General features: G+C 60.9%; 1 protein-coding gene across 1 annotated transcript; it reads right to left on the bottom strand.

The window, feature by feature from the left end:
- Positions 1–10,320: 10,320 nt before the first annotated feature.
- Positions 10,321–17,376, bottom strand: ECEL1 (endothelin converting enzyme like 1). Its single transcript, XM_047085587.1, has 17 exons — positions 16,585–17,376; positions 15,907–15,975; positions 15,678–15,788; positions 15,469–15,561; positions 15,155–15,279; positions 14,273–14,495; positions 13,720–13,818; positions 13,431–13,505; positions 13,126–13,229; positions 12,747–12,805; positions 12,620–12,671; positions 11,980–12,047; positions 11,673–11,797; positions 11,316–11,381; positions 10,848–10,943; positions 10,551–10,627; positions 10,321–10,420 (listed from the first exon to the last, which is right to left on the bottom strand). Exons 1-17 carry the CDS (start codon positions 17,374–17,376, stop codon positions 10,321–10,323), a joined length of 2,334 nt encoding a protein of 777 aa, XP_046941543.1.
- Positions 17,377–19,310: the final 1,934 nt, after the last annotated feature.

The following is a 19,310-nucleotide window of genomic DNA, read 5'->3' as shown; positions in this document are numbered from 1 at the left end:
CCGGCCCCAGGCCCCGGCCCCCCCGGAGCCCCCGCCGCGGGCCCCTCCCCCCAGACCTTCGCCTGCCGGCAATAAACTCCTCTCGGCCCCGGGGCGCCTCGATGGGGCGCCCCGGGGCCCGGGGTCGCGGCCTTCCTGGGCACCCACGGTGCCCCTGGGCTGTTTGCAACTCCGCCTCGACCTCCGTGTCAGGGTAAGGACGGGGCTCTGAAGGCCAGGTGCCGCCCGGCAGATAGCCCTGCGTGAGGACCAGGGGGGCACCATCCTAGAGGCGGCCCCCACCCCTACCCTCCCCCCCCCCCCCCCCGCGGGCCACAACTTTGCCCAGACCCCTCGCCACGCCTGCTTCTTCACTTCGGTCTTCACAGCACCAAGGATTCAGGCACGTCGGGGCTCCCGGAAAAGGGTGGTTTCCTGTCACCCCGCACCTGGGCCTGCAGGCACCTTGCTGGCTGAGGAGGCTGCTGGGGCCAGGACGCGGTACAGTCCTCCAGGGGCACCTCCTAGGGAGCCCAGCGGTCCTGCTACACAGAGAGGAGATGGTGACACAGAATGCAGAGACTTGTCCCAAGTCACTTAGGTACTGATGTTCACCCCCTCAGTGACCATCCCAGACTGGGAGACCCAAGGATCGGTGGAGGCAGGCGGCCCCAGAGCAACCCTTGCCGCCTCCAGGAGGCCATCTGGGTGATGGGCCTAGATCTGTGAAGAGATGAGATCCCATTTCCCCCGCCCGGGGGCCTCTAGTCTACTGACGGAGACAAAGCAATAATCAAATAAACCGTCATAATACAGTATAACGCCGGTAGTGATGTGTTCTAGAGAGAAAAGTCTTTAGTATGTCTGTGAGTGAGGGGACGTGGTGGGTAATCCAGATCAGTAGGTCAGGGAGGGGCTGGCTGCCTGAGGAGCAGACAGCGGAGCCAAGACGAGGAAGTGAGGGCTTGAGCAACGCAGAAGGAACAGCCGTGCAAGGGCCCTGAGGCAGCAATCAGCAAGTGCTATTCCAGCACTAGCTGGACCAGAGTTGGGGTGAGTGGGGTAGGGGGTAAAACCTGAGGGATAAGAGATGGGAGCAGGCGGGTGGGGAGTTTGAACTTTATCCAAGGTGTGGTATGTAAATTGGAAGGCTTTTAGCAGGGGCATAATGTGACCCGACTCTTGGAAAATAACACTCTGATTATTTCAGGGATAAGAATCTTATTCGGGGCGCCTGGGTGGCTCAGTCAGTTGAACGTTTGACTCTCGATTTCGGCTCAGGTCATGATCTTGAGGTTCATGAGTTCGAGGCCCCCATCAGGCTCTGTGCTGACAGTGCAGAGCCTGCTGGAGATTCTCTCTTCCTTTCTCTCTGCCCTTCCCTTGCTTGTGTACACATGTGCACTCTCTTGCTCGCTCTCTCTCTCTCTAAAAAATAAATAAACATGAAAACAACTTAATCGAAGAGTAACTGACATACAAAATTGTATTCATTTCAGGTATACAACGCAGTGATTAGATATAGGTGTACAATAAGAAATGGTCACCACAGTAAGTCTAGCTACCGTCTGTCATCACACTGAATTGTTATAATTCTTATTTACTAAAATCTTGATCTCACACTGTAAAACATCAGTTTGAAGGCATGGCCCTCAGGGCAGTTTATTTCAATTTTGGATTTTAGAGGCTGTCACAAAAATATGGGAGCTGAATGGGAAAAGGGCATCATTAGCTAGGCTTCCTAAACCATCATATTCATGGTTTTTATTTTTTTTAATCTTTGTTTTTGAGAGAGAGAGAGAGAGAGACAGAGCTCGAGCAGGGGAGGAACAGAGAGAGAGGGAGACACAGAATCCGAAACAGGCTCCAGGCTCCAAGCTGTCAGCACAGAGCCCGACGCGGGGCTCGAACCCATGAACCGCGAGATCATGACCTGAGCCGATGTCGGACGCTCGATCAACTGAGCCACCCAGGCACCCCAATCATGTTCATCTTTAAACTCCATCCACCAATTAGGCAAAGACTTAATAAAAATCCAGCTGTTCTATTTCTGTCTTCCCTGTTATCAGTTGGTTTTACAAGCCAATAGAGAGGTGCTGCGTGTTTATATTTCATAAATGGGTTCCAAACCCAAGGAAACTCTACATTTTAAAACTCTGCAGGTTTAGAGGCACCTGGCTGGCTCGGTCAGTAGAACGTGTGACTCTTGATTTCAGGGTCAAGAGTTCAAACCCCGTGTGAGGGGTAGAGTTTACTTAAAAAAATAAATAAGATTAAAAAATTTAAAACTCTATGGGTTTAAAAAACAGGTTATTCTGGATTGAGTGGTAATTGTTGCACCATTTTGGGTATTCTAGAAACCACTGAATCATACACTTGAAAAGAATGAATTTTACGGTGGGTAAATTACATTTAAATTTTAAAAAAACAGACAGCTTCCAAGTTCTTTTGTTTTTTAATGTGTAGGTTTTGTGGGTCAAACACATTGTTAGCCACAAAATCACGTGTCCATGGAAACATTTTCAAACATTTGTTTTAACGTCTTTCCCTGGAAGATGTTCACCAGGGAAGGTGAATCTGTTTTTTCAATAATTTACTGGGTGCCTAAAACTGATAGCTCTCGCCTCCTCAAGAAATGTCAGCACCCCAGTCTTTAAGAAGGAGGGAAAGGGAGGAGGAAAGAGAGGGGGAATTCACAACAGCCCTTTCCCATTCTTTGTGTGGCCTGGAAACTTTCCTGGTCACACCCGATTTTATTACCGAGTATCATAAAGATTCTGCTTTACTACAACAACCTTGGTTTTTGTTTAACTTTTTAAAAATATTTATTTATTTTTGAGAGAGAGAGAGAGAGAGAGAGACAGAGCATGAGTGAGGGAGGGGGACACAGAATCAGAAGCAGGCTCCGGGCTCTGAGCTGTCAGCACAGAGCCCGACGCGGGGCTCGAACCTATGCACCGTGAGATCATGCCCTGAGCTGAAGTCAGAGGCTTAACTGACTGAGCCACCCAGGTGCCCCAAAAATCTTGATTTTTTTTAAAGTTAACACCACGGAGGGTTCCTGTGCCCTTGGGCTTCTAGTTCTTTCCTGCAATGGTTTGACAAGGTAGGCCAGTGAGTTTTGTAGGTACAGCTCCCTCTATACTTTTTCCTCATCCAGAATCCTTTAAAAAAATCCTTTCTCAGTAGCTGTTCCATCAGCGGGTGCCTGACAGTTTTCCCTGTGTGCAATTGTTCTTATGAAACAAGGCATTCATATATCTTCTCTACTCTGTCTTTCCTTTCCTGACTCTCTCTCTCTCTCTCTCTCTCTCTCTCTCTCTCACACACACACACACACACAAAGTGGTTTGTGTATTTCATTATTGAAACAGAACCCAAGCAAATACCTTAAGCTGAGATGTGTAAAAACCACACAGTAAACCTCCCACACTGGGTAATTTGCGCTAACACATCCTTCCAATCTGTGGTAGTGTTTTCTCTACACATTCCAACAGTATTTGCTGACAAAGAAATGCCTTTCGGTTTGTCGACAGATCATTTTCTGTTCATTGTTTCTGCCATTTTTACTGCGGCAGAAAAAAAATAAGTGTTTGCCTGGTGGTAGGTGTTTTTTGTCTCGTGCTATTATGCAAGAAACTTTAAAAGAGCTTTCCAAATATTTATCATTGCTTAGGGAAATATCAAAAAAGTACTGAGTTGAAAAGCACATAACTTTAAACGTCGCTGGGAAAAGCATTGCGGGGGTTTGTCTCCACGTTCTGAAAGCTTAGTTTTTAGATACCTTGCTTGTCCATAAGGATTTCGTGCTCTATTGAGTCGTGTCTCAGGGCACCAGTCGCTTGGGGCAAAGCTTCACCAGTAACGACGGGGGCAGAGTTGTTTCAAACAGTTTGGTTTTGTTTAGTTTTTATATTTGGGGCTGATTTCCCATCAGGTATGCACCGTGGGTGATGATGAGCACCTATCAGGGGAGAGGACGGTCGCGTCTGCGGTCCCTTAACTCGTGTAGATTATTGGTGTTACTGGCTGTGTCTTTACAGGACTCTTTCGGAAGCTATTTGATTGTTGTGGGGGATTCGTTTGTTTAAAACTAGATCATATTATCCCTAAATCCACTTGGGCAGACACACTAAACTCTCACACATCACCATCCACTGGAAGTGAGCAAACGGGGAGAGGGTGTCCCTCACTGGGCACCCTCGTTCTCTTCCATGTCGGGGGTGGACGCCCCGCTGACGGGGGAAAGGTGCCAGCATGGAGCTGGATGTTAAATATGAACATCCGGACTCCCGTTTAGGGTGCCCCCTGCCCAGGGTCATGGCAAGTCCCCAAAGGAGATAAAGCATATTAGGGCCCAACATACCGTAGACACTCAGGAGGACTCAGTGTCCCTTTAACCTGAAGCCCTGAGATCCAGACGGGGGGCCAGGCAGGCTGGGACCCCGGATAGGACTCAGGCTAAACAGCTCCCTTTGCCGTGGGTGTGTCAGCATTTCCGGGGCTCAGACAGGGTCTGGAGGGCACCACAGGTCCAGTCTCCTCTAGACCCAGGGCCCCCAGCTCATGGAGTCCCCTTGAGCCCCTGTCCCTGCACCTGGCCCAACCCGGCTCAGGGGGCTGATATGGGATGTGTCACAATGGGAAAAAACAGGCATGCTGTCTCTCGGGAGGCCTCAGACGGGATGCCAGATGCGCCCTCGTCCTGCCCTTGAGGCTGACATTACCATCTGATGCGGTTAGCCAGCCCCCACCGTCCCCCGTTCCAGAAGCAGGTCTCCCCACCTGGTCAGCATCTACATGACAGGCTGTTGCCCTGTGAGGCTGACACCCCCGATTCCTGCCTCCCGGCGGGGCCTCCGGAGGCCTCCAGGAAGCTGTGCAGGATTTTAAATTGCACCCTCGGATCTAAAGTGGCCCCAGGGCCTGCTTACTCCGGCTGAACAGAACTTCGGCATTTGTTACCAGCACACACGCCGGGCCAGAGCACTGACGACAGGCAGCCGAAGCTCCCCTTGGTGTAACCTTGTCGCTGGGGGAGCCCGGTCTGTGCCAACGTGCTGGGCACAGTGCCTAGGGACCAACTGTGTCTCCTCCGCTGCCCCTCTGGGAGGAGACGGCCGCCCTCCTCCCGGCTCCCAAAGGGTGAGGGCCGCCCACCGTCCACCCTCCGCCGGGAGGCATCCAGGCCCCGGGCACCCTGACCTTGCCCTTTCTTCGCTCACCAGCGTTGCAAGTTCCGTCCGGCACACCCCTCCCTCCCTGCCCTGGGCTCCTCGGGTGAGAGAGAAGTGGCCACGTTCAGACCTCCCCATGCAGATCCCCGTCAGCAGTCCCGGCGACGTTTTGGTCCCGCAGGAAGGTGGGAGGGATTTTTTTTTTTTTATTATTTATGCAAACTACAGACAAGGAGAGATGCGGCTTAACGGCACCATGTGACAGTGGCTCCGGGACTTGAGCTGCCTGCCGCCCAATGAATCAGCCTGAGCCACCGCCAGAGGCTTCCAGGCGGGCGGCCGCTGAGGTGGGAGAACAGGCACCGCCTCACTCCCCTCTGACCTGATGAGCTCATGCCGGGCTGCTCCAAGGGCCTGGGGCCTGGGGGCTGAGCCGTGTGCCCAGGCGGCCCTCTGGGCACCTCCAGCCCGGCGTGGGGTGACAGGGAGGGCAAGAGGGGAGCCCTGTGGCCTGAGCAGTCCCAGAACAGGGACCCTGCCAGGACACGGGGGAGGGGGCGGGGCTGGGGGTGGAGTCCAGTTCATTAGAAGGACTCTGCAGGAAAGGCCAGGCCAGTGCCCAGCTAGTTTTCCCCAAAGGGAAGGGGGCTTGGGATCTGGCGGTCCCCATCCCTGGCAGCTTTGTGGGCGACGCCAGTGACCGGGTGAAGGCTGCACAGGAGACGCTCTGCTCAGATCCGGACAGACTTGGCTCAGTGATGTGCCGTCCAAATTCGAGTCGTCCAGGCTCGCGCAGAAACTGCGGGATGGAGGCGGGGGTAGGGCAGTGGGACTGGTGCGCCCTGCCCTCCCCCCACCACCCCGTCCTGCTGCTGGGTGGCCGGAGGGGACAGTCACAGGGCTACAGACTGTGCTGGGCCTCTAGGCCAGCCTGGAGCCAGCAGAGGGAAGGGGAAAATGCTCTTTTTAATCAATCAAGAGGAAGTAGGTTTCTCAGGTCACTTGGAGGGAGGGCGGAGACATCCAGAAGGGGAGAAAGGAGAGGAGGCACAGAGAGGGCCCCTCTGCCCCCCCCCCAAACCTTCAGTAAAGTCTGTGACTCTACCCAGTTCCATGTGGGAGGTCCCTGGGGAAGGAAGGGATAGGGGGCAGCCCGGCATAGGGGGTGGGAAAGGAGGCATGAGGAGAGGCCTAATCCCCCTGAGAACACACCCCCAGAGCTATTTGCATATGGAAGACCCTGGGCTTTCCAAACATTTTTGGCATAGGAGCTCAAGCCATTTAAAAATATTGCATCTAGGGGCGTCGGGGTGGCTCAGTCGGTTGGGCGCCCGACTTCGGCTCAGGTCATGATCTCGCGGTTCGTGAGTTCGGCCCCTGCGTCGGGCTCTGTGCTGACAGCTCGGAGCCCGGAGGCTGCTTCGGATTCTGTGTCTCCCTCTCTGTGCCCCTCCCCAGCTTGCACTCTGTCTCCCAAAAATAAATAAAACATTACAATTTTTTTTTTAAATATTGCACCCAGCAGCGCCGAGGTGGCTCAGTCGGTTGTGTCCGACTCTCGGTGTCGGCTCAGGACACGGTCTGGCAGTTTGTGGGATCAAGCCCCACGTCGGGCTGCGCGCTGGCAGCGTGGGGCCTGCTTGGGATTCTCTCTTTCTCTCTCTGCTCCTCCCCCACTCGTGCTCTCTCTCTCACGGTCTCTCTCTCATGCTCTCTCTTTCTCTCTCATGGTCTCTCGCTCTCTTTCTCATGGTCTCTCTCTCTCTCAAAATAAACAAACATTTACAAATAAATTAAAAAATATCACATCTAGGATACTTCACAAGCGGGGGCCCCAGGGCCCCCAGAGCACCGGGCATCTGGAGTCGGCACAGAAGCAGCCACAGGAATGGCAGAAACTTGAATCTGGTCCCACTGAGCTGTTTAGAAAGGCCCGGGGCGTATGGCTGGTCAGTGGCACCAGGCGCCCTGTGCCCCCTCCTGGGTGCCACAGAAATCCCGGGGCTGCCGACCCCCCCGTCCTCTCTGAGACCCTAGGCAGGGAGGCTCGGGCACACCTCTCCAGCTGGCTCCCAGTCCTCCCCGGATCTGTACGGAGCTGGCACCCAGGGGGCCCCAGACGGAGGGTGCTCCCGGCATCCTTGACCTGAGGTCTCAGAGTCGGGCCGAGCCTGCTGGGGCAGCAGCCGTGCAGGCCTCGGCTGGGGGGGGAGGAGGGGAAGGGTGGCTCACATCAGTCCATCGCAGGCAGGCCGGCCCCTGGCACACACACCCCCCCGGGGCTGCCGGTGATGGCCCCGGGACCCAGAGAGGGTGAGTCACTTGCCAAGGTCACCCACCCAGCAGTGACCCCTGGGCTCAAGGTCTCAACGCCACGATGGCAGAACCAGAGCCGCACCAGGAACCACGAGGCGCTCTGCACGCGGGCGCGAGGTGGACGCCTGGAAGCTCTTTCCCTGCTATTAACTGCTTGGCTGAAGACTGCTTTCCGTCATCCCAGCGAGCGGTGCTCAGAGGACGCCCTCACCCCCCGGGGGACGGCTGGGGCCAGCCCTACCACAACCCGTCCCATGGCTGCCCAAGGGGCCTTCTCTGCACTCACGGCCTTCACTTAAGACGGGGAAACTGAGGCTGGGTGGGCAGCTGTGCTGACCTTGCCGGCCTCCTCAGTGGAGCCGCTGGCACAGGGGCCGGCAGACCACGAGTGGCCAGCGTCTACACCACGTGCGTGGTTCCCTAACAGGGCGCTCAGACAGCTGGCACCGAGTATAGGACGGACGCCCAGAGCTCAAGAGGACGCGGCGGCTGAGTGGCGCCCATCAGCTAACGTGTGCGGCGTGACCTTAGGCAGGGCCCGTGGCTCCCCTCGGTTTCCCTGTCCCTGTCACCCTGGCACCTCAGTGGGCTGCAGTGAGGATGCTCTTAGGGTGTGTCTGGAAAAGCAGTTTGGGAAGCAGCAGGTGACACACAGTGTCACGTTTGTGCCAGGCTGGGCCACACCGTGGCCCTGGGTTTCGTGGCTGTGTCTGGAGTTCATGGGCCCCGTCCAAGCACCAGGACTCTGTCCTTGGGGTGCCCGTGGCTCGAGCTCCCTCTGACCTGATGATCTCCCTCAGTTCTCCCTGAAGGGCTGTGAAGCCCCGAAGCCCCAGGTAGCAGCGACGTCTCCGCAGGTAGCCCAGCAAAGAGCTTCACAGCCTGGCGGCCCACGGTCCCGCCCGCAGGGTGGGCGCGCCCTGGCTGGAATGCACACTGGGTTTGAGGCCCCCGGCCAGCAGCCAAGTCCCACAGGCTTCCCGCTGGACCAGCCTCCAGGCCAGGAAACTCGTCTTCCCCCGGGGGCCCACCATCCCCGCCACGCCCAAGTCCCTCTGGCTCCCTCAGCAGGGCACAGACAGAATGGGGAGGTCTCACCCCCTAGGCTCCGTCCACCCCAGACCTCCCCTGAGCTGGATGGGAGACAGGAAGGCTTGGTCTTGGGTGGAGGTGGAGAACTAAAGAGCCACCGGGGCACAGGGGGCAAAAGCGCTGGGCCTGGGGACTCCGATTCCAGCCAGGATCCCAGGTCAGATGGATGGGCTGGTCACGGGGTGTGGAGGGTCCCAGACACCAGGCCCCACCCAAGTGGGTGGCAAGGAGCGAACTGGCTGGCTGTGCCAGCCACCAGAGGCACATTGTAGCGTGCCGGCTGCTGAGGGATATGGTGTACACATGCCCAGCCCAGGGGGCGAGGGGCTTGGAGGGGATTTGGAGGTCGGTCCATAATCACGGCTCCTCTACCCGACCCCTACTCCCTGCACACCCCACCTCCACCTTCGAAGGGTGCTCTGCCCTGCTCATCTCCTGAAGAGTCCCTGCCCCTTGGGGGAACTTGGCTCTTCCTATGGGGTCCTTCTAAGTTCCTGCCACTTCTCCGCAGAGCCCTCTCCAGGGCCACACAACGCCCGCCCTTCTCTGCCTCCGTCAGCTGTGGCACGTGCGTTTTCTGTCTCTCATTCCCCAAGGGTGGCGTGCCCGAGGCTCAGATAACAGGAACTTTTTAAATGTCACTCAAGGCCGAGATGGGGATGGCTGTTCTCTGAGCATGACAGGAGCTGGGCTGGCAAGAGATTCTCCACTGTGGTGGGAGATGGGGATAGGCCACGCCGGGCACAGCCAGGGAGGGGCGCCCCCTCTAGGCTGTCCCTAAAGTGAGAGAAACAGACGAGAGGAGGAAAGGCAGGAGGCCCACGGTCCCCCACTCACTGCAGACACCTGGATCCCCCAGTGGGGCTGCCCCATGTGACATTCTCCCCGCACCCCACCATCCTGTGCGTGATGGGGCAGCCCTCCCTCCTCCCCCTCCCACCATGGGCGGGGCCTAGAGCCTCACGGCCATGTCACAGGCCAGCCCCTGACAGATCTTCTCTTTCTCTCATCCCTGGAGCGTCCACTCCAGACCGGAGAGCACGACTCAGTGTTGTACAGAGTGGCCCCGACCTCCATGTAAGCGTGTCTCATAGCTCCCCTCTCTTGGACACGCTGAGCCCAAGGCCTGGCCTGTGATATCTACACTTTGAGGGGAAGTAAGTCCCAGTGTCATGCTGGAGCACAGACCAGTGGGCTTGGTGTTCTGGCCCCCACGAGCCTGGTCTGGAGCTGGACAGGAGCCTAGGCGGGACTCTGGGGGAGGGAGGAGCAGGTGGTTGGTGGGAAAGACAGAAGAGACAGGGAGGGGGGACAGGAAGGGACGAGAAGGTCTTCTCTAGGGTCCCCGCGGTGCTGAGGCCCTGAGCTTCCCCACAAAGGGACCCCTTCAGCCCAACCTGCTCCGGAGGCCCCTGAAGAAACCAAGACAACGGTACAGCAGTTTATTGACCAGACTTAGCAGCAAGAACAGATTGAAGGTGGGGCCTGTACAATCCACCCTGGCCAGGGGGTCTGGCTCCTTAGAGTCAAGACTGGGGACCCCAGCATCTCACCCCCACGGCCTCCTGGAGCCCAGCCCCATCCCTGCTCCGGGCCCCTCCGGAAGTGAGGGATAGCAAGAAGGCCAGGTCCTGGAGGCCTTAAGGTGGGTGGCGCCCAGAGCAGACCAGTGCCGGGTCCATGCCTGCCCCGGCAGCTGGCAGGGAGGCAGTTCGTGCAGGGCGGGTGGCGAGGGCGTGCGGGCCGATGGCCAGGCTCACCACACAGAGCACTTGTGGGCAGGGTTCATGGGTGAGTCCTTGGGGCAATGGAAGGCCCGGCCAAACTCCTCGAACTGGGACACGCTGCCCAGCACCCTGGGGCAGGCAGGAGGAGAGACCCAGCAGGTGTGGGTTCCAACGGCCACTACCCCCCAGCTGCCCCTCCCCATCCCCACCTGCTCCCACCCCAGACACAAGGGGATGAGGCCCAGGCAGGCAGGCCCACCTGTAGTGCTCAGGTGCGTGCTTGTCGGTCAGCACCTGCAGGTAGATGGACTGTGACCGCCGCTTGATGCACCAGTTCTGGGCCCCATGGCGGGGAGGGGAGGGGAAGAGAGGGGAAATTGAAGCCAAGGAGTCCATTGAGCAAGCCTGGCAAACCTCCCCCCACCCCAGCACACTAGGCCTTGAGCCCTCATCAGAACCCATGGGACCATTGCCTCTGAGGGTGGCTGATGAGAGGCAGGCCGAGAGCTATGTCCCCACCCCTGCCCACCCCCCACCTGGCCCCCACCGGGCCCACCTGGGCAAAGGCAATGAAGAAGAGCTGGTTGTGCGTGTACTTGAGCCGGTGCAGCGGGTGCTCCGGGCCGTGCTCCCGCACCCACTTCTGATAGGCCTGGGGGTGACAGTGTGGAGCTGCGGTGCCCCCAGTGCGGTGACCTGACTCACCCTCCACCCAGCCAGCCCCTCACCGGCCCCTGTTCTGCACACCACCCGCCATGCCGAGCCCCAGGCTCCCTGCCTTCCGCCTTTCCTGAGCTGTGCTCTCTCCTGGGAAGGCTAACCCCAGGCAGCCCTCCTTGCTCTCCCCAAAGCAGCCTGGCAGTCCCTCCTTTTCCAGGGGACCCTGTGCCAGTCACAGGCCCCGCTCCCCCAGGCCAAAGCACCATGTGATGGGGAGGCTGGGGTGCCCACGTCCCTCATGGAGTCCTCATCAGCCCCCATCCTTCCCCCCACAGGAACGAAGGGCCAGGCGGGAGCAGCTCACATAATAGGCCAGCTTGAGGCCGCCCATGTCCGCGATGTTCTCACCAAGTGTGTGCTTCCCATTCACCTGCCGAGAAGGGAAGGGGCCGGGGTCTGTCTGCCGCCCACTGGCCTTCCTCAGGCCTTGCCACCCTGGGCCCCCGCCCACACTCCCCTTCCCTTTCCCAGAGGATTTAGATGCGGCCCTGACCCCTTCGTGCCCCATATGAGTCTGCGTGAACTCCTCCACGCACCCACGTGAGTGCGCATGCACACCCAGGGCATGTGAGCTGGGCCCTGGGCACATGTGTGAACACGTGGGCACGCATGCTCCTCGTCCACGCCCAGCCGGGCCTGAGGGGCAGCAAGGGCATCTTACGCGCTGGTTGTAGACGGTGAAGTTGTCATACAGGTGCACGATGCACTCCGCCTTGCGCAAGAAGCGGCTGTAGGAGGCCTCCGTCCACCAGTGCAGCAGGTTGCCTGAGCGATCATACTGGCCCCCTGTGGGCAGCGGGCAGAGTGGTGGAGACGGACTCTCATGCCCGAAGCCCCCTCTCCCACCCACCCACCGGCCAATGGGGACAGAGGGGCTGTGGGGTCTCAATCCACCCAGCGTCGCCTTGCCCCCCGCTGTCTGCCTTTCCCTTCCCCCGACACCCCCTCTGGCCACCCTCGGGCCTCACCCCAGTCGTCATAGCCGTGGGTCAGCTCATGTCCAATGATGGTGCCGATGCCCCCGTAGTTCAAAGACCTGGGCCCACGGCAGCAGCGTCAGGCCCCAGCCTCACCCGCCCTCCGAGAGCTCCACGCTGCTGCCTGGGCCCTGGAAGGCCCCGGTCAAGCCAGAGGTGGCCTAGGGAGGCCACAGTGGTGTCCCCACGGTCTTGGGGCACTCGTGCCTTAGAGTCCTCATACAACATGTAAAAGGGGCCAACGATACCTTTGCAGCTGCTCTGTAGGAAATAACCTCTAACAGAGCTGGGACAGGGGAAGAGACCAGGTTGGAGGAAGACATGAGGGAAACTGAGGCACCCCACCTTGGATTTGGCCTGTTTCCTCGCCACTAAGCCACTTTTGAAACCCCTAAAGAAGCCTCAAACCAGGTAAGGGGGAACTCAGGACATTTAAAAGAAAGAAAGAAAGAAAAAAAACCTACACATTTTTCTAAATAACCAAGGATGAGGTGAGACTATGGGGACCCAGGATCTGCCACTGTCATGACCCCTGGGCCCAGCCCGGATCGGGACAGTCCCGGCAGCTTTCATGCACCCAGCAGACAGGGCTGCAGAGCTGGCTCTGGCTCGTGCTGGGTTGGGTACTCACTGTGGAAAGTCAGGGTCATAGAGCGTGGGCTGCAGAATGCCTGCCGGGAACACTACAGAGAGGGCGTGGTCAGCAGGAGACTGGCCCCGCCTCCCGGCCCCGCCCCTCGCGGGGCACGCCCCCTTACCCATCTGGTTCTTGTTGGGTAGATAGTAGGCATTGAGGGCCTGTGGTGGGAGCAGCCACCTGTGGAGGGAGGTGGGGGTCAGCTAGGGAGACCCACGCTCCCCCCCCCACCTCCCAGCCCCCTCCTTCTTAAAAGCTACCCTAGTGACCCAGCCTGTGGCCACGCCCCGCGCCTCCTCCAGGCTGAGCCTCCACCCTCACGGCCCCCACCACCACCCGCCCCGGCCCCATGACCTCTGCACCAGCATGACTTTGAGGCGGTTTGCCCCCCCCCCCCACCACCACCACCCGCCCGCTCCCAGCCTCCTGGCCTTGGCTAAGGAGCCTCTCCCCATGGAACCTCCCTCCCTGACTCGCCCCGCTCTGGGCCAGGCACCCACGTGGATTTGTCCACCTCCTGCCGGATCTTCTTGACTGAGAGCTGGATGCTGAAGCGGATGCTGTTCAAGATGTTCTTGAAGTAGGTCTTCTCGTGGACCTCAAACTGCACAGGGGATGCGCAGCGCTCAGTGGCAGGCGACGGGCACGGCCAGACCAGCGCTGGGCGGGCCCCGCGTCCCCCCAGGGGCCATCAGCCGAGGGTCATGGTTCTTCTCTTCGGTCGTGGCGGGCCTCCCTGGGGTCTTGGCCACAGGCCGGGAGAAGCCCAGCTGGTTAGGCAGGGGGGGGCCAGAGGCAGACCCACCTCGTACTCCTTGTCCACAGCCTCGGGTTTGAGCAGGAAGTCGGGGTAGCCTACCATCACCATCATGTACTGGAGCTGTGGGCGAGAGGGCAGCCAGGGCCTCGGGAGACAGCCCCCCACCCCCCAAGGGAGAGGCTGTAGTCTAGAGGCAGGGCTCAAGGACAGGGGAGACCAGACCAGTGATGCCAGCTCCACAAGGGGCATCTCTCTTCTGTCACTCCAGCCTGGCACACAGTAGGCACTCCATAAGTGTTCGTGGAGTCTACAGATGGGAAAGGGTCCACTTCACCTTGGCCCGAGCAGCTGCCTTGGTCTCAGCATCCATCCAGTCCAACTCCTCCAGGCGCCGGCCCAAGATGTACTTGATGTCTTCCACAAGCTGCTGCACCTATAGGGCCAGGGGTCAGGGATCAAGGGTCAACCCAGGAGGCCTTAACTCTGGGCCCCCAGCACCTGGCACGAGGGATACCACTGATTCAGTACCACTTCCCAGGCCTAAGGCTTGGTCCTGAGCGCCAAGCGGGACCTTGGAGGTGGGGATCCAGGCCTGGCCCCCCTTACAAAAAGCCCACAGTCTGGAAGCACAAACTGCCCCAGCAACAGTCTGCCGAGCATGGCAGAGAAGGGGGGGCAGGAGCCTGAGGGGCCAGCCCTCCTGTGGCTGATAGATGAGGTAGGCTTCCTGGGGGAGGTGGCCTGGCGAGAAGTCTGGAGCTTCAGAGCGCCCCTATCTGCAAGGGAATATGTGGGCTCCCCATTCTCAGAGCGAGGCCATGGGAGGACTCTACGCCCTGCCCAGCACCTGCACCCACACCCAACCCCCAAGCCCAGGGCAGCCTGACCTTGGCCTTGCTGGCAGCTGAGAAGTGCTCATGTACAAAGAGAGCTCCAAGCGCCATGCCAAAGTGCCGGTTGGCCTGGCCCAGGCAGACACGGGCCAGCTCCTGTGGCTTGTCACTGCCCTCCATCTCCCGTGCCAGCTCGTGCAGCGCCTCTCGGAACGGTGGTGACAGGTGCTCACTCAGGACCACCACTACGCGCCACACCAGGTAGTTGTGCAGGATCCTGAGGGCCAGGGGAAACGGCTGGGTGTCCACACAGGCTCATACGCAAGGGCCACCCAAGGGCTCCGTGCCACGCCACTCCAGACCCCTCGGCCTGGGGCTACACCCGGCACCCGCGCAGGAGCGGGGGTCACTCCAGATCCATGGAGCCGGAACCTGGAGTGGCCTGAGCCCCAGTCAGGGAAAAGGGCCCACACGAAGCAGGACACATCTCTGGCCCCTGAGACGAGTGCCTGATGCCGACCTGCTATGCAGTAGGAGGGTGGGCACTCGGGGTGACTGTCTGCCTCAGGACTGGCCTTGGGGGGCCTCTGGGCAGAGACCAGGGAGGCGCTCCCCAAGGTGGCCCTGGGGCAGCAGAACTGCACCCACACCTTCCGTTTCTGGAGTCCGGACTCAGTCGGCCTCACTCTCCCCAGATGAGGAAACCGCAGCTCAGGGAGCTCACAAGCCCTGCCCAGGGTCCCAGAGAGAAGGTGGGAGAGCCACCTCTGCACCTAGGGATCTGGACTCCTATTCCAGTGCTCTTCACATGCCTCCCCAGTGTGGCCACCGGACGGAGGTGAAACGGGAATTCAAACCTTACCAAGCAGACACATCTGGGGTGCGGGTGAGGGATGTGGAGGGGCAGGTTGGGGGGGGGGTGATCAGCAGCTGTACCTGCGGGGTGTGGAGCGGATGAGCTGGGACACCTGCTGCATGTAGTCTGTGGCCAACAGCACCACCTCCTCATCCTCCGAGAAGTCCTCCTGGAAGATCTGGTCCAGCAGCCACTTCCACTGCAGCTGTGGGGCCGAGGGTGGGGGACAGTAGGGCTGGGTGTTGCAGGGAGCACAGAGGACGGGGAGGGAGTCCGGGAGACGCACGGGAGGACACAGGAATCCATGGCCGTGGAAGGCCTCACCCCACCCTGGGGAACAACGGCCCTGGAGTCCCAGCATCGATGCCTCCGCCCCGCGGCGGGCCGCACTCACGTGAGGGGTGATCTTCTGCAACTGCCCCAGCGTCACCTTGTTGTACATGGAGCTGACATCCCGCCGGAGGTCATCGTACTCTGACACTGTGATCTGGAGGCGGAGATCGGAGTTGACAGGGCCCTGCGTAACGGCGCCGTCCCCTCGGCCCATGGCAGTCCCCCCCCGCTCACGTGGGCCCCTGGCAGCCCTCCCCCGCCCCCGCTCACGTTGGCCAGCCGCTGCTCCAGCTGCAGGATCTCCTGTGCCTTCTGCTCCACGGCCTCGGCCCCCAGCAGGCTGAGCAGGCGCTCCATGAACACCCGGTAGGCTGCCAGGATCTGCACCAAGATGGGACATTTTGCAGGGGGGAGGGGGAGGGGGGGTCCGTGTCAGGCCCTAGTCCATCCCTCCCGGAGCCCCAGGCCTTCCCTGCAGTCCCACCCCATGCCCCCACACCTTCTCACTCTCCTCATCCTGAGCTAAGTACAGGGTCCTCTCCGGCAGAGTGAGCCCATCCTGGTCAATCTGGGGAGAGTGACGGGGTCAGAGGTCAGAGATCAGCGGGCAACATGTCAGGTTCTTGCACACAGACCGAAGTTCCATCCAAATGCCCAAACAGAGGACGTGGCAGACACCTACTGTCGCCAGCCCCAGGAGCAGCACAAAAGCACATTAGCCCTCCTTCCACCCAGAGAAGTTGGTGGAAACCTCCACCCCTAATCAGTCTCGCCTGGAGATTCGGGGAGCGGAGGAGGACCCAGTCCCCCCACCCTTCCTTCTGTAAGCCTTCAACCTTCCCCACCTGTACGGGGCACTGTCGGAGCCCACACCGAGAAAGCCGAGGCCCCTGGCATTCTGGCCCGCCCGATCCCACTGGCACACCCCTCCTTGCGTGCTCTCACAGCCTGCCACAGGACTGGGAAATTGCGGCTCCCGCGGCTCCGCTAAGCACGGCAATTACTCGAGGGAAATTACTTGCGCCCTCCTCCCGCGCTATGCGGGTGCGCGCTCCCCTCCCCTTGCCCTCCCTCCCTTTACGCATAGGTCGCCTTGCGCTGCGGGCGCTCGAGCGGGGCCGTGGCGCCCCCGGTCCCAGGCTGCTGCTGGGGTGACCGGGGAGGGGGACGCACTCACGCGGATGACGTAGCGCGAGGAATTCCTGTCGTCCAGGCTGACGGTGAGCGAGAAGAGCGCGGCGGCGCTGTACACGCCTTGGGCCTTGTACAGCAGCCGGTTGAGGTCCCAGAGCGCGGCGGCCCCCGGGCGCTCGGCGGCACCGCCCAGGTCCCAGCCCCCGCAGTCCTCGATGACTTCGAGCATGGGCCGTGGGCCGAGCCGCTCGATCTCACGCATGTCGAGGCACGAGCGGAAGAAGGCGCGCACCTTGCGCTGGGCCGCACCCCCCGGCCCACCCCCGGGCCGCGCCAGCAGGCGCCGCAGTCGCTCCTCGTTCTGCTCGCCGATGGCAGCGATGGTACCGTAGGTGAGCTTGTCGTCGGGGATGGCGTGGCGCCGCAGCCAGCCACCGCACGCGAAGGAGTAGAAATCCTGGCACGGGTCTATGCTGGCGTCCAGGTTGGCGGCCAGGAAGCGGGCGGCGCGCGCGAAGGCCTTGCGCTCCGGGCAGCCCTCGGAGCAGGCGCCGCCGCCGCCGCCCGCGGCGCCGGGACCCAGGTACTTGAGCGCCAGCATGGCGGCCAGGATGGCGCAGAGGCCGGCGGCGAACACCAGTCCCGACAGCAGGCACACCTCGCGCCGGTTCCAGCGCGGCAGCCCCGCCCGGGCCCCGGTGGCGCTGCGCCCCGCGCCCAGCGGGAAGCCGGGGGGCAGCGAGGCCCCGCGCGCTCCTCCCGTGCCGCACCGGCTCACGTATTTGACCTCCTGGAACTCGTCGTAGTGAGCCGTCATCGAATATGGGGTCTCCATGGTGCCGCTGGCCCCGCCACGCAGCCCTTGGCGATCTCAGCTGCAGGATGCGCGGACCGTCGGCCTCCCGGCGAACCTCCGCATGGCTCACGGGCTGCAGCTGCGGGAAGGGTAGAGGCAGGTTCAGAGAGGCACTGGGCCCCCGACGGGGCCCACAAGCACGACTGGAGGGGCGCAGGCCTAGGTCCAGAGGCTGGAGGCCACCCCGTGTCTCCAACCGCTAGCGGGTCTGGGGCCTGGCCTCCCCCAGCTACTCAAGAATGAGTCAGGGGAAGGCTCAGAGTGGCCACCACCTCCCACACGCACAGTGTCGTCCTTTTTTTTAACCTAACTCCTCTCCCACTGCAAACACATGCCTGCCGCGTATTTGGGAGGTCCCTGATATAAAGTAGGAGAGCAGCGTGCACGGGGCCTCGCACACAGTAGGCCCTCAATGAAGGACTGTTTCTCTTCCCTTTGCCTTTCTCGTCTGCGACCTGCTACAGCGAAGGCCGGGTGGGGGAGGGGGAAAACGGAGACTGGAGAAAGGAGGTGCGGTCAAGGGCGCGTCTACGCGGCCCCAGAAGCTGCACTGGAACTAGACGTTCAAGAAAGCGGCTAAAGAACCAAACTTTGTCCTCGTGGATGTCCGTAGGGCCGCCCCCAGCCCCGTCTTCTATTCGGTGGCCATAATGCCACCAGCCCCTTTCCCAAGCGGTGCGCTCCAACCGGCCCCGCATCGGAGAGAAACCCCGACGGCCTTAAGAAACTGGAACCGGTTCCGTCCCCCGCCCCTCCGTCCCCGCCCTGGGCCACTCCTGGCTTCAACAGGTTTTCCTCGGAACCCAAACTTGAGTGAAGTTTCACCCCCGGCGCGGAGCGAGCTGACCCCAAGCGCCCCATACTCTGGGCGCGGAGCCTCGCCGCGCAGTCCGCGGAGCCGGAGAGCCGAGCCCGGGAGTCGCAGCCGCAGCCGGAGCCGGAGCTGCGAGGACACAGACAAAGCCTGGAGGCTCGGCGCAGCGGCGGCGGCGGCGGCGGATGTGGCCGCGTTGCTGGCCGCGGCGGCAGCGGACTCGGATGCCACTTACCCGGCAGGTGCGCGCCCGGGGCCGAGCTGGAACTGAGCGGGTCGAGCCCGGGCCGGAGCCGGAGCCGGAGCCGGAGCGGAGCCGGGCGGGCGGGAGCTCTCTCCGTGCGCCCGCCGCCTCCTCTGCCGGCGCGCCGCGCAGCCCGCCGGCCCCGAGGGAGGGGGCGCGCCGGCGGCTCCACCCTCCTCCGCCCGCCCCCCGCGCCCCCTCCTCCTTCCACCCTTCATCCCAGCTACCTGTCAGCTCGGTGGCAGCTCGGGGGCGGGGACGGCGGCTGCGGGACACGCTCCCGAAGGTCTTGCGCAGGCTCCGGGATCGGGGATTCCAGGTACAACTGTGTCCCGGGAAGAGTGAGGGCGCCTGCTATTCCCAGGAAAGGGTTCCCCTTTGATCTGATGCCCCCACTCCCGCCGGCCCGAAAAGGGCTCAAGCTGGAGATCAGGAGGTGCGTGGATTGTCCCAGCCGAGCCCACAGGACTGGAGACCGCCCGGGGAGAACTCCCAGAAAGACTATGGGGTGTGCTGAAATAGCTCCTGCACGCTCCTGGCAAGGTGCCTGGCACTGAGCAGGCTTCAATACGTGGTCTTTCTGGTCTTCTCCCTTAGCCCTGACCTTACCCGTGCCTCGCGGGAGGGCGTCTGGGGTTTTGGTTGGCCATGCAACCAGGAAGGGGGCCTCAGGGCTGAAACTGCACCCTTCCCCCAATCCTTGGCTGGCCTCTGCCCCCACTGCTCTGGAAGTCCCTGGCCAGGAAGAGAGAAAAGGACTGGAGAGTCATGCATGAGCCCCTCCCCGCTGAGAACAAGGAGGGAGGCTGCTCTGCCCAGCAGCCCTTGTCCTCAGATGTAGGCCTCAGGCCCCTG

The sequence above is a fragment of the Lynx rufus genome, unplaced genomic scaffold, assembly GCF_022079265.1.
Source record: "Lynx rufus isolate CCGP_SWC_20201006 ecotype Redwood Valley unplaced genomic scaffold, mLynRuf1.p SCAF_2, whole genome shotgun sequence".
In the NCBI taxonomy this organism is placed as follows: domain Eukaryota; kingdom Metazoa; phylum Chordata; class Mammalia; order Carnivora; family Felidae; genus Lynx; species Lynx rufus.
This window is presented reverse-complemented; position numbering and strand designations above follow the sequence as displayed.